General features: G+C 48.7%; 1 protein-coding gene across 2 annotated transcripts in view; it reads left to right on the plus strand.

Moving 5' to 3' along the window:
* The first annotated feature begins 579 nt into the window (after window positions 1-579).
* Window positions 580-15,242, plus strand: part of FXN (frataxin) — a 38,341-nt gene continuing 23,678 nt past the window's right edge. Inside the window, exons 1-2 of one of the 2 annotated variants that reach the window (XM_015117785.3) lie at window positions 580-776; window positions 12,056-12,153. In XM_015117785.3, coding sequence (XP_014973271.1) covers window positions 612-776; window positions 12,056-12,153 — 263 coding nt within the window. In that variant the 5' untranslated portion in view covers window positions 580-611. 2 annotated transcript variants of the gene reach the window in all.

Consider the following 15,242-nt stretch of genomic DNA (forward strand, 5'->3'; position numbering starts at 1 on the left):
ACTCCGTCTCAAAAATAAATAAACAAACAAAATCTATTAACAATATTTATTGTGCACTTAACAGGAACCATGCCCTGTCCAAAAAAACTTTACAGGGCTTAACTCATTTTATCCTTACCACAATCCTATGAAGCAGGAACTTTTATAAACTGCATTTTATAAACAAGGCACAGAGAGGTTAATTAACTTGCCCGTTGGTCACACAGCTAGGAAGTGGGCAGAGTACAGATTTACACAAGGCATCCGTCTCCTGGCCCCACATACCCAACTGCTGTAAACCCATACCGGCGGCCAAGCAGCCTCAATTCGTGCATGCACCCACTTCCCAGCAAGACAGAGCTCCCAAGTTCCTCCTGTTGAGAATTTTTGAAGCGGCGGGACACCAGGCTGTAGTCTCCCTGGGATCAGGGGTCCTGGTTGCACTCCGTGCTTTGCACAAAGCAGGCTCTCCATTTTTGTTAAATGCACGAATAGTGCTAAGCTGGGAAGTTCTTCCTGAGGTCTAACCTCAGGCTGTTTCCCCACAGAAGAGTGCCTGCGGCCAGTGGCCACCAGGGGTCGCCGCAGCACCCCGCCCTGGAGGGCGGAGCGGGCGGCAGACCCAGAGCAGCATGTGGACTTTCGGGCGCCGCGCAGTTGCCGGCCTCCTGGCGTCCCCGAGCCCGGCCCAGGCCCAGACCCTCACCCGGGCCCCGCGGCTGGCAGAGTTGGCCCAGCTCTGCAGCCGCCGGGGCCTGCGCACCGGCATCAATGCGACCTGCACAACCCACCACACCGTGAGTATCCGCGCCGGGAACCGCCGCGGGCCGCACGCCGCGCGTCGCACGCCGGCGTAGGGAGGTGCCGCGCACGCAGTGGACGCTCCGGGTACGCGCGCCGGTCTAGCTCACCCTGCTTGGTCTCAGGGCGGTCCGGCGGTAGCGGCCTTGCAACTCCGTTCTCTAGTTCTCCCGGTTGCATTTGCACTGGCTTCTGCTTTCCGATGGAAAAGGGGACATTTTGTCCTGCAGTGCGACTGCAGCGCACGGCACGGGCGAAGGCAGGGCAGGCTGGTGGAGGGGACCGGTTCCGAGGGGTCTGCGGCTGTCTCCATGCTTGTCACTTCGCACCGATAACTTGTTTCAGTAATATTAATAGGTGGTATCTGCTAGTATATACATACACATCATGTGTGTGTCTGTGTGTATCTATATATAACGTGTGTGTGTGTGTGTGTGTGTGTGTGTGTGTTGGCGCGCACGGGCGCGCACATACCTAGTATTTTTTTTTTTTTTTTGAGACGGAGTCTCGCTGTGTCGCCCAGGCTGGAGTGCAGTGGCCGGATCTCAGCTCACTGCAAACTCCGCCTCCCGGGTTCACGCCATTCTCCTGCCTCAGCCTCCGGGGTAGCTGGGACTACAGGCGCCCGCCACCTCACCCGGCTAGTTTTTTGTATTTTTTAGTAGAGACAGGGTTTCACCGTGTTAGCCAAGATGGTCTTGATCTTGTGACCTCGTGATCCGCCCGTCTCGGCCTCCCAAAGTGGTGGGATTACAGGCTTGAGCCACCGTGCCCGGCCATACCTAGTATTTTTAAGGCTAGATTTTTTGAACGAAATGCTTTCCTGGAGCGAGGTGAAACTTTCAGAGCTGCAGAGTAGCTAGAGCAGCAGGGGCCCTGGCTTCTGGAAAATGACCCGACCTTCATTCCAAATTCTGCCCCACTCCGCAGAGCTGTGTGACCTTGGGAGATCCCCTAACCTCTCTGAGACGTGGCTTTGTTTTCTGTAGGGAGAAGATAAAGGTGACGCCCATTTTGCGGACCTGGTGTGAGGATTAAATGGTAATAACATAGATAAAGTCTTCAGAACTTCAAATTAGTTCCCCTTTCTTCCCTTGGGCGTACAAAGAAATATCTGGCACAGTTATGCCACGACTTGAAAGGAGGAAACCCAAGGAATGGCTGAGGGGATGAGGAAGATTCCTCAAGGGGAGGACGGGGTATTTAATGAGGGTCTTGAAGATGCCAAGGAAGTGGTGGAGGGTGTTGCACAAGGAGGGAACCGTCTGGGCAAAGGCAGGGAAGGCGGAAGGGGATCCCTTCTGAGTGGCTGGGCATGTATTAGGGGAGATGAAAGAGGCAGGCCAAGTCCAAGCCATATTTGTGTTGCTCCCCGGAGTTTGTACTTTAGGCTTAAACTTCCGACTTACACGTGTTATTTGGCCCGCATTGTGTTTGAAGCAGCTTTGGGATTGGTTGCCAGTGCTTAAAAGTTGGGATTTAGAAAATGGATTTCCTGGCAGGGCGCGGTGGCTCATGCCCATAATCCCAGCACTTTGGGAGGCCTAGGCAGGTGGATCACCTGAGGTCAGGAGTTCAAGACTAGCCTGGCCAACGTGGTGAAACACTGTCTCTACTGAAAAATACAAAAAAAAGGCCGGGCGCGGTGGCTCACGCCTGTAATCCCAGCACTTTGGGAGGCCGAGACGGGCGGATCATAAGGTCAGGAGATCGAGACCATTCTGGCGAACCCGGTGAAACCCCGTCTCTACTAAAAAATACAAAAAAAAAACTAGCCGGGTGAGGTGGCAGGCGCCTGTAGTCCCAGCTACTCGGGAGGCTGAGGCAGGAGAATGGCGTAAACCCGGGAGGTGGAGCTTGCAGTGAGCTGAGATCCGGCCACTGCACTCCAGCCTGGGTGACAGAGCGAGACCCCGTCTCAAAAAAAAAAAAAAAAAAAAAAGAAAAGAAAGAAAGAAATGTTAGCCGGGCGTGGTGTCGCGCGCCTGTAATCCCAACTACTCGGGAGGTTGAGGCAGGAGAATCACTTGAACCCGGGGGCGGAGGTTGCATTGAGCCAAGATCGCCCACTGCACTCCAGCCTGGGTGACAGAGCAAGAATCTATCTCAAAAAATAATTATAATAAATAAAAATAAAAAATAAAATGGATTTCCCAGCATCTCTGGAAAAATAGGCAAGTGTGGCCATGATGGTCCTTAGACCCCCTCTAGGAAAGCAGACATGTATTACTTGGCCTCTGTGCACTACCTGAGCTGCTGCATGTTGGGCTTCCACCCCTGCCTGTGTGGACAGCATGGGGTGTCAGCAAAGTTGTTTTTTCTGTTTTTTTTTTTTTGAGACGGAGTCTCACTCTGTCACCAGGCTGGAGTGCAGTGGCGCAATTTCGGCTCACTGCAACCTCTGCCTCCCGGGTTCAAATGATTCTCCTACCTCAGCCTCCTGAGTAGCTGGGATTATAGGCTAATTTTTTAGTAGAGATGGGTTTCTCCATGTTGGTCAGGCTGGTCTCGAACCCCCAACCTCAGGTGATCCGCCCGCCTTGCCCTCCCAAAGTGCTGGAATTACAGGCGTGAGCCACCGCATCCGGCAGTCAGCAGAGTTTTTAATTTAGGAGAATGACAAGAGGTGGTACAGTTTTTTGGATGGTACCTGGTGGCTGTTAAGGGCTGTTGACTGACAAACACACCCAACTTGACGCTGGCACCCAGGAGGTGGACACTGGGTTTATGGATAGATGGTTAGCAACCTCTGTCACCAGCTGGGCGTCTTTTTTCCATACTGAATTAATCACATTTGTTTAACCTGTCTGTTCCACAGTTCCCTTGCACATCTTGGGTATTTGAGGAGTTGGGTGGATGGCAGTGGCAACTGGGGCCACCATCCTGTTTAATTATTTTAAAGCCCTGACTGTCCTGGATTGACCCTAAGGTCCCCTTGGTCTCCAAAATTCATCAGAAACTGAGTTCACTTGAAGGCCTCTTCCCCACCATTTTCTCTATCCCTTATATCTACTTCTAGAGCAGCTGTTCAACAGAAACAGAATGGGAGCCACACACATAATTCTACATTTTCTAGTTAAAAAGAAAAAAAATCATTTTCAACAACATATTTATTCAACCTAGTACATACAAAATTTTATCGTTCCAACATGTAATCAGTATTTTAAAAATCAGTAATGAGGCCAGGCACTGTGGCTTACGCCTGTAATCCCAGGAGTTTGGGAGGCTGAGGGGAGTGGATCATCTGAGATCAGGAGTTCAAGACCAGCCTGGCCAACATGGTGAAACCCCATCTCTACTAAAAATTAGCTCAGCATGGGGTGGGTGCCTGTAGTCCCAGCTACTCAGGAGGCTGAGGCATGAGAATACTTGAGCCCAGGAGGCGGACGTTGCAGTGAGCCGAGATTTTGGGAGACTCTGTCACACGCACACACACAAATCAGTAATTAGATATCTTACATACTTGTGTCACACACACACAAAAATCAGTAATTAGATATCTTACATACTCTTTCATACTCATATACTTCCAGCATATCTCAATTCACAATTTCCAAGTAAATGCTCGATCTCTATTTAGTTTTATAAAATTGACAATTGAAAATGATGGTTCACATAGTCAAATTGTTCCAAACACACTTAAATGTCTCCTAGGCAGGGTGTGGTCACTCACGCTTGTAATCCCAGCACTTTGGGAGGCCGAGATGGGCGGATCACCTGAGGTCAGGAGTTTGAGACCAGCCTGGCCAACATGGTGAAACCCTGTCTCTACTAAAAATACAAAAATTAGTTGGGTGTGGTGGCGGGCGCCTGTAATCCCAGCTACTCAGGAGGCTGAGGCAGGATAATTGCTTGAACCTGGGAGGCGGAGGTTGCAGTGAGCTGAGATCACACCACAGCACTCCAGTCTGGGCGACAGAGCGAGACTCCATCTCCAAAAAAAAAGGAAAAAAGAAAAAAAGTTTCTTAATAACGTTATTACTTTATTATCACCTCAAATAATTAAAATTAAATAAAGTCGAAAATCCAGGTCCTCAGTCCCATTAGCCACATTTCTAGTGCTCAGTAGCCACGGGGGCTGGTGACCACCACGTGGAACAGCGTATTTAGTGCCTGATCATTGGTTCTCAGATCTGGCTACTCAGCAGAACCAAGAATCCACAGAAATGGCTTTTAAGAGCACAACCCCAAAGTCCCCAGCCCCAACCTTACTTACCCAGAGGCTGGAAAGGACTCTGGTTCCAAAAGGCAGCCTGTGTTTTTTGATGGAGGGATGTGACAGGGGCTACGTCTTTAACGTTTCCTCTTAAATACTGGAGACAGCTTCGAGGAGGAGATAACTGGATGTGTCTTAGTCCATTTTCTGTTGCTTGTAACAGAATACCTGAAACTGGGCAATTTGTATGGTAAAATAATGGTTTTTTTACTGCTCTGGAGGCTAAGTCCAAGGTGCAGTCCCTTCTTGCTGGTAGGGACTTTGCAGAGTATTGAGGCGGCACAGACGTCATATGGTAAGGGGCTGACTGTGTTACCTCTTTTCTTTTCTCATAAAGCCTAACTAGTTTCACTCCCATGATAACCCATTCATCTATGAATGGATTAATCCATTCTTGAGGGAAGAACCTTCATGACCCAGTCACCTCTTAAAGGCCCCACCTCTCAATACTGCCACGTTGAGAATTAAGTTTCAACATGAGTTTCGGAGGTGACAGACATTCAAACCATAGCATGCTGCCTCTTAAATAACTCAATAAGCTCCTGTGGCATCCACTTCTGCATGCCTTGGACAGCTTTTAGACATCTATTTTCCTAGAGGGACAAGACCATCACCTGTGATCCTATGACCTTTTGGCTTTAGGCCTAACAAGCAGGTTATACCCTCACTCACTTTCTTTTTTTTTTTTTTTTTTTTTTTGAGACGGAGTCTCGCTCTGTCGCCCAGGCTGGAGTGCAGTGGCTGGATCTTGGCTCACCGCAAGCTCCGCCTCCCGGGTTTACGCCATTCTCCTGCCTCAGCCTCCCGTGTAGCTGGGACTACAGGCTCCCGCTACCTCGCCCGGCTAGTTTTTTGTATTTTTTAGTAGAGACGGGGTTTCACTGTGTTAGCCAGGATGGTCTTGATCTCCTGACCTCGTGATCCGCCCGTCTCGGCCTCCCAAAGTGCTGGGATTACAGGCTTGAGCCACCGCGCCCAGCCCCCTCACTCACTTTCAAATCATTTTGATTGTCTTGCAGACAATTTACACAAATTTCCACATAGAAAAGGATATATAAATATTTATACTGCTGCCAGGCACGGTGGCTCACACCTGTAATCCCAGCACTTTGAGAGGCCGAGGTGGGTGGATCACAAGGTCAGAAGATTGAGACCATCCTGGCTAATACGGTGAAACCCCGTCTCTACTAAAAATGCAAAAGAAAAAATTAGCCGGGCATGGTGGCGGGCGCCTGTAGTCCCAGCTACTTGGGAGGCTGAGGCAGGAGAATGGTGTGAACCCGGGAGGCAGAGCTTGCAGTGAGCTTGCAGATGGCGCCACTGTACTCCAGCCTGGGCGACAGAGCAAGACTCTGTCTCAGAAAAATAAATAAGTAAATATTTATACTGCTTAAAAACTAATAATAAATGCTATGGTCTGCATGTTTGTGTCACCTCATCATTCATATGTTAAAACCTAATCACTGAAGTGATATTAGGAGGTGGGGCCCTTGGGAGGTGATGAGGTATGAGGGTGGAGCCCGTATGATTGGGATTAGTGCCCTTCTAAAATAGCCCAACAGAGCTTGTTCACCCTTACGCAGTGACAAGGCATCATCTATGAACCGGGAAACTGGCCCTCGCCAGACACCAGAGCTGTTGGTGCATTGATCTTGGATTTCCCACCCTCCAGGACTCTGAGAAGCACATTTCTATTGTTTATAAGCCACCCAGTGGCTGGTATTTTGTTATAGCATCCCAGACTAAGACAAATAACAAATACTTGTATCCCTGACACCAGGTTAAAAGATAGAATTTACTTGTTCCTCAGGAGGCCCTTGTCCTCACCCCATCACTGCCCCATCCTCCCTAGAGGAATCTGCCAGCCCGAATTCTGTTAATCATGCGCTCCTTTTCTTAGAGTTTGACCTCCTCTGTATCTCCCCCAATCCATGTATTGTTTATATACAAGGTGTTCTGCCGTATCTGTTCTGCTGTGGCTTGCCCCCTTTTGTTCAACACTGTTTTTGAGCGTCATCTGTATGGATGCATGCAGTTGTCATTTATTTGCTTTTACTGCTGGATAGTGTCCAGTTGGGTGAATATATCACACTCTATGTCACACTCTCCCCAGGCTCCTTTAGGTGACATTGGGTTGGTTGCAGTGTTCTGCTATGATGGTGCTGCTGTGACTGTTCTTGTGCATGGACAGAAGTTCCTTTCAGGTGAATTTCTCAGAATGGAATTGCTGGGCAAAGGGCCAGCCAATAGTCAACTCATTTGATGCCAAAAGTGGTTGTACCAGTTCATCCTCCCCCTGCGAGGCATAAGTCCTGATTCATTCTTCAAGTGCTGTGGTTTGACGGGGCTGGGGGCGTCAAGGGGACACCTGGGAAGGAAAGCTGAGCTCCTTGCTGGCCACCCAGGCCAGTCCTTACCAGGGGATGGGCAACGATTGGGTCAAGTGGTTCCTGACCCATGGGCCTGAGACTTTAGGCCCAGAAACTACTATTTCCTCAACTGCATCCCATGAGCTGGCACTGTGTGAGCGAGCACACACATCTGAAGACTCAAGCTAGGCAAGCCTAGCATGACTTGTGGTCCAAGGGTTCACAGGTGACCTGGAGTTAGAAGGAGAGGTGGCCACTGGGTGGCTTTAGAAAGAACACTCATCCTGGCCAGGTGCAGTCGCTCACGCCTATAATCCCAGCACTTTGGGAGGCCAAGGTGGGTGGATCATGAGGTCAGGAGTAAGACCAGCCTGGCCGACATGGTGAAAACTCGCCTCTACTAAAAATATAAAAATCAGCTGGGCATGGTAGCACATGCCTGTAATCCCAGCTACTCAGGAGGCTGAGGCAGGAGAATCGCTTGAACCCGGGAGGCAGAGGTTGCAATGAGCCGAGATCATGCCACTACACTCCAGCCTAGGTGACAGAGTGAGACTCCGTCTCAAAAAAAAAAAAAGGAAAAAGAAAGAAAACACTCATCCTATGACCTTGACCTCCAAGCTTTGCCTCCCTCAAGCAGAACAGAATGGAGCCTCCCTCAGGCAGAGGCCGACATTTGCCTCTGACCTAGGTCTCCATGCTTTTGTTCAGAGCCTGAACACCCTCAGGCTCTGTACTTGGGGTATTTCTGTTCTCTTGTTTTATGCTCACGATTGTGAGGTTTGTTGTGAGTACCATGATCCCTTCCTTCAGAGGAGTAAACTGAGGTTCCAAAAGATTTAGCAGTTGCCCAAGGAATATTAAACTGACAAAAGCAGGTAGGATATAAAGCAAGGAGTATTTGGCAATGGTTCCTTTTTATGATTAAAAAGAGCCGAAGAAAGACTTCTACTTGTGCCTTTGAATGAGTAATCTACATTTGACCAAACCTCCCACCAATAACAACCATCAAATCTCTATTAAATTAAAAACACACACACACAAACAAAAACAGCTATTGTGAAGGTATCAGCGACTAAGACAACTAAGGTTTGAAGGGCCAGGATCCTGGAGATTCGGGAACTTCCCCGAGGTGCGCCTGACATTCTCAGACGCTTTTCCTTGGATGTTTTGAGCACTGCTCTGATTGCTGGGAAAACAATTCATTCCACTGTGCACACACTCTGGGGCCAGACAGCTTGGGTTCAATCCCAGCTCTGCCACTTAATGTCTCTGTATCTGTGTAAGCAACTTACCCTTTGGTGCGTCAGTTTCCTCATCTGTAAAACACAATTGTTGATCCTGATTTGTTGAGATTCTCTACTTGTGAATTTGCCCACTTGCTAAAATCTGTTCCCCCAAAATCAGTACCCCTGGCCCTTTTGTGGTCGTTTCAAAGATGTGTGCAGAGCGGCAAAAAAATGTGAGCTCCTCCAGGCTCATGTTCCCAGCCAAGGTTCAACAAAGTGCTGCCCTGCCTTCTTATTTCAGCTGTCATAGTGTAAAGAGTGTCCTTTTCACAGTCTGGTTAATGCCACGTTTTTCACATTTTTATGCTTTTTTCTGGTGATTTCTCTGTTAAAATTGTCTCCAAGTGTAGTGCAAAGTTCAGCACAAGGAGGCTGTGATGTTCATTACAGAGAATATGCATGTGTTAGAGAAGCTTTGTCAGGCATGAGTTAAGGTGCTGTTGTCCTGAGGTCAATTAATTTGTTGCTGTTGTTTGAGACAGGATCTCCCTCGTTGCCCAGGCTGTTGGAGTGCAGTGGTGTAATCATAGCTCACTGAAGCCTCTACCTCTCTGTTTCGGCCTCCTGAGTAGCTGGGACTACAGGGGCACCCCACCACACCCAGATGTTTTTTATTTCTTTTTTTTTTTTTAGGTGGAATTTTGCTCATCGCCCAGGCTGGAGTGCAATGGTGCAATCTTGGCTCACTGCAACCTCCACCTCCCGGATTCAAATAATTCTCCTGCCTCAGCCTCCTGAGTAGCAGAGATTACAGGCACATGCTATCACACCTCGCTAATTTTTGTGTTTTTAGTAGAGACGGGGTTTCACCATGTTGGCCAGGCTAGTCTTGAACTCCTGACCTCAGGTGATCCACCCGCCTCTGCCTCCCAAAGTGCAGGGATTATAGGCATGAGCCACAACGCCTAGCCTCATGTTTTTTATTTTTCAAGTTGAAATGAGATCTCTCTATGTTGCTCAGGCTGGTCTCAAATTCTTCAGCTCAGGTAATCCTCCCACCTTGGCCTCCCAAAGTGCGGGGATTACAGGTGTGAGCTACCATGCCCAGCCAAGATCAGTGTTAATTAATCAACTATATATTTCATAAGGTGTCTTTAAACAGAAATAAGGTTATATATTGATCGATTGGTAACAATGTTGTAACCAGCAGGTTAAGGAGGACGTGGCCTTGTATTTCTCCTATAAATAATGTGCTCGTTGAGTGTTTGTGGCAACTTTGTAGCACATAACTATTGAGAATAAGGATTGTAATAAGAGTACGTCCCTCACAGGATTGTAATGAGGACTGAGTCCATTTATGTAAAGGCTGAGAGCAGTGTCAAGCAGACGGTGAACACTCTAGAATGTGCAATAGCTCTAACAGTGGTTATCATGGCTGCCCTCTCACTTCTTCAGAGCCATGTGTTTCTAAGGTCTGCGCTCTGCCCTAACCTCCCACTCCACTGTCCACCAGCCCGTTTCCTTCTCCACTCACTTCCCAGCCCTGTGCCTTCTGCCTTCCCTTTTCTGAGTTTGCTAAGGGCACTGCTGGCTCAAGAGCAGTAACAGTCTCTCACCTGTTCTCTTCATGGCAACCAGTGACCTTTGGAGAATGTAAATCTTATCTCCAATCTCTTAAAGCCCTTCAGTGCCTTCCCAGGAGGAGGTCCAGCTGAGGTCCTTGGCAAGACCCAGGCCACCCCCGCCTCCCTCCATCAACTCCCCTGCATCTCTCCACTCCAGCTGCACCACTCTTCTGCCCCACTGGCTCTTGTCTGATTATTTCCCTCATCTCCCCAGCTGGTCAGCAGAGCTGGTGGTAATCAACTCAGACCCTGTCGCCTGGATGCTCAGCAGTTAGGGACTAAAAAAAAATCGACAGGTCACATTCTCTCCTGCAGATCTTGCTAATAAGATCTGTCAGACAGCAGTCAGCAGTCAGAGCCAATCTTCTGGACTTCAGCAGGCTTCTGCCTCTTACTATTTCCTGTTGCTTCTCTTAGTGACCTTTTAAGAGCATTGTGGATGCCTCCCAGCCTCCTGCTAACCACTCTGTAACCTGAACAGCCTGCAGTAGCCCTGCCCTGCAGACCTTCCTGATGTGATGGAAATGCTGTGTCTGCACCACTAGCCACATGTAGCCACAGGATTCTTGAAACTGGTGGTGCAGTTGAGGAGCTGACTTTATTTTACCTCATTAAATTTAAATGTAAATAGCTACATGTGGCTTGTTGGCTAGCCTATTGGACAACACGGGCTTAGAGAGACACAGGGAGACCTCACTGTAATGCACTAAAAGGTGAAAAAAAAAAATCCTAAGAAATATTCCTAAAAAACTTTAACATAGGGCCGTGTGTGGTGGCTCACGCCTGTAATCCCAGCACTTTGGGAAGCTGAGGAAGGCAGATCACTTGAGGCCAGGAGTTCAAGACCAGCCTGGCCAACATGGTGAAACCCCGTCTCTACTAAAAATACAAAAAACTGGGTGTGGTGGCGGGCACCTGTAGTCCCAGCTACACAGGAGGCTGAGGCAGGAGAATCACTCAAACCCGGGAGGCCGGAGTTGCAGTGAGCCAAGATCGCGCCACTGCACCCCAGCCTGGGTGACAGAGTGAGACTTCATCTCAAAAACAAAAACCAAAAAAAAAAAACCACTTTAGCATGATTGTGTAACCAAAATGCGGGTTAGTTGTTCACCGGATGCAGAGTCCAATTAACAACAGCAAGGCCTGGTACCAAAAAAAAGTGAATTTATTCCAAAACTAGCTTGGGTAAAGGGTACAAAGCGTCCTGCCTTTCTTTAAAAGTGCTGCTTCCCCTTTGAAGCAGAAAGTGGACACTTTTACAAGGTAAGGGGGGAAGTGTGCAAGGGCAAGTAGGGGGGGTCCCTCTGCTAGTTCTGTGCCTACTCTACAGGAAAGTTGACTTGGAACCTTCCTGGTTAGAAATAAGCTGTAGCAGTGGCCAAGTGGGCATGCTTTCAATATGCCCTCCCAGTGAAAGAGAATCCTGAGGCAACCCCCGAGGTTGGAAGTTCCAGGCCACCACCCACTGGAGGGGAAAGTTCTGTGGTGGGTTTGCTTTGGTCTGCAAATCTGCTGGCAAGCGGAGGAGAGATCTGTGCTCTGCAAGAGCACACAGATAGAAAAGCTGGCCCTGCAGGGAATGTGTGGTGAGGGGGAGGTGAAAGTTTATATTTGCATTTCTGAAGGGCTAAGTAGGAAACCGTGAACCAGGGGAGAGGAGAAGAGAAAAGAGGAGATTGTTTTTTAAAGAAAAGTAACGTATTCCCTTTTTCTTAGAAAAAGTGGAGCACCCGGTTATAGGCACTCTTGAATGTAGAAGTAGCAATATATAAATTATGCATTAATGGGTTATAATTCACTGAGAATAGTAATGTACTTCTTAACTTTGACTTTCAGAGTTCGAACCTCCGTGGCCTCAACCAGATTCGGAATGTCAAAAGGCAGAGTGTCTACTTGATGAATTTGAGGAAATCAGGAACTTTGGGCCACCCAGGGTAAGATAAAACACCTTCCACTTCATAGGTATCTTCCTCCCTCCTTCCCTCCCTCTCCCATTAGAACCTGGTTTTCTTCCTGAGCAGCAAGTGACTGAGTATCCACCACATTCTTTTTAATGAAATAGTATTAGATCGTATGGATGCGACATAATCCATTTAACCCATCCCCTATTGTTGGACATTCAGGTTGTTTCCAGAGTTTCAATATTATTTTATTCAGTATACTAATAGTTAGGGCAAGCCATGCTGCTATCACAAATAGACCCAAATATTTAATGGCTCACACGGATAATGTTTGTGTCCTCCTCTCTGGGCAGTACAAGGTTGGCATACCTTGTGAAGTGAATTAGGAACTACACTCATTCCAGCTTCCAGTTTGGTCCTTATCTGTCAGTGCCTTACTATCTTCTGCATTGTTGAGTCTCATTCACTTTATCCAAGTTGCATTTGCCAGAAAGGGCTAGAAGCACAGAAGGGCTGGAAGTGGCATTTGTTCCTCACTCACAATCTGGTGGGAAGAACTTAGTGGCGTGGACTTAGCTAACTGTAAGGGAGGCTGGGAAATATAGTCTAGCGAGTGCCCTGGAAGAAGCCAGCACTGCATTCCCCATGGAAAGCTGTCAGGCACGGCTACAGTCTACCCCCTGCCAACCAGTATCTGCATGGACCCTCCTTCCACACTCAGATGCATTTATCCCCAGCCCCAAGAGAGCCAACCGATGCTTGTGTGGTCACCACAGCCACCTCCAAGTCCGAGATTTCCAGGTGACATGCAGTCTCCTCTCTGTCAGCTTTAGTAATGGCTTCTTCAAAACCTACACACAGACACAAACAGACACACACACACACGCGCACACACACAGACACACACAATGGAGAGGGGCAGGATAACTGCAGCCGTAACTCCATTCGGAAAAGAGGCACAGTGCTGACCACCCGCAGCCCTGGAGACTTGCTGGACAGCACTGGGTCAACCTCTACCCTGGCAGAGGAGCATTTGCCTCCAAAATCCCTGCTTCAGCTTCCCGGGGGGCTCCTCCTCCTCCTTCTTGTCTGTTATTTTCCTTGGCCACAGGGGAGGCAGGCAGTGGGAAGGGTGCCCTCCTCAGGGGTGAGCAGCCTTCACAGCCCACTTCCTGCTGATAACAGTTTGGGGTTCCACAGGCTGTTTTAAGACTCCAATCAGCTATTTCAGGCCAGACTCATTTTTTTTTCCTCTCTCTCTGTTGTTTTGTTTTGTTTTTTATGAAATCACACCCTGTGACCCAGGCTGGAGTGCAGTGGTGCAATCTTGGCTCACTGCAGCCTCCACCCCCCGGGTTCAAGCAATTCTCCTGCCTCAGCCTCCTGAGTAGCTGGGACTATAGGCATGCAGCGCCACACCTTGCTAATTTTTGTATTTTTAGTAGAGACGGGGTTTCACCATGTTGGCCAAGCTAGTCTCAAATTCCTGACCTCGGGTGATCCACCCACCTCGGCCTCCCAGAGTGCTGGGATTACAGGCATGAGCCACCGCGCCCAACCCAGACTCGTTTTTCTTTGAGAGTAGGCTTCTCCCAAAAGTAGGCTTCTGATTTATTCATTTTCAGGCAGTCCTATGTGCCAGGAACCACATCCAAATTTCCTCCCTGGATGGGAGCCTCAGGCTGCCTTATCTCCTTGCATGCCCCCATGCCCAGCTCTCTCAGCCTAAGGGCAGGTACCATGAGGTCATGTTAAACAATAAGATTGGAGACCAGCAATGCCCTCAGCCTGTGTTTTGCAGCTGGACTGGGTGTCTTGTTTTGGCTCAATGGGAAACCTTTGCTGTTCAAAGCCTTAGCTTCTCTGGCTGAGTGCAGTGGCTCATGCCTGTAATCCCAGCACTTTGGGAGGCCAAGGCGAGCAGATCACCTGAGGCCAGGAGTTCACTCACGACCAGCCTGGCCAACATGGTGAAACCGTGTCTCTACTAAAAATACAAAAAATTAGCTGGACGTGGTAGCGGGCACCTGTAATCCCAGCTACTTGGGAGCCTGAGGCAGGAGAATCGCTTGAACCCGGGAGACAGAGACTGCAGTGAGCCGAGATCATGCCATTGCACTCCAGCCTGGGTAACAAGAGCAAAACTCCATCTCAAAAAAAGAAGAAGAAAAAAAAAGCCTTAGATTCTCCCTTTGACTTTCCACGTTTGTGCAGCCTTTTATTTCCAATGCTCCATTTCATTCCATCTGCTGGCTTACTCTTTTCTTGTCACATCTATTAAAAACAATAAGAAGCCACCCGTATTCAGGAACATTCTAACTGTCCCCAGAGCTATATGCTCAGTAGGCTTACAGTTGGCCCTCCAGGTTTTCTGAGACTCAGATTTCCAGAGAGCTTTGCATGGCTCACAAGGTCTGAAGAGACTCTGAACCTCCCAGCCTGCGGTGTCTGTTCATTGACTTTGCCACAGTCTCAAAGGGGCACAGCATGCTGCATGTTTGAGTTTTTTGCTTTGGTGGCATCCATTTCCAGCCTCGGCTTCCAGCATTCCCCCCTCAACAGACTCTCTGTCGTTTTCTCCTTACTCCTTCTGGCAGTCTGGGAGGTTGCATAGGGCCCTTGCAGGATGCCCCAAGTTCAGCTCCCTCTGGCCTGTGGGAAGCACACCCTTGACCTGCCATGTGTAGGAAGACAGCCCACTTCTGCCAGGGCCCAGCTCTCTGCTGGCAGGTAGCACCTTCCAACCTCTTCACTTTGGACTTTATAACTGTCAGGTATAAAGTCGGTTGTGTCTTTATGTTTCTCAAATTCTTCAACACATGTCAACCAACCTCTCCTACCCATTCTCTCCAGCTCACTCTCAAAACACAACCTATCTGTCCAGCTCACTCACAAAACACACCCTATCTGTCCAGCTCACTCTCAAAACACACCCTTTCTCTCCAGCTCACTCTCAAAACACACCCTATCAGGCCAACCACTCCTTTTAAAGGACATCTCCTCACCAATCCAGTCAGGTAGCCTTCCCCACATTGTATCCTGGAAGTGGGTGATGGACTGGGCGGGGAAGAGGGTCATATGGCAGATCTGTATGTCTTACAGTAATTGTCTAGCAGCCCCTG

Source organism: Macaca mulatta, chromosome 15 (genome assembly GCF_049350105.2).
Source record: "Macaca mulatta isolate MMU2019108-1 chromosome 15, T2T-MMU8v2.0, whole genome shotgun sequence".
Classification (NCBI taxonomy): Eukaryota; Metazoa; Chordata; class Mammalia; order Primates; family Cercopithecidae; genus Macaca; species Macaca mulatta.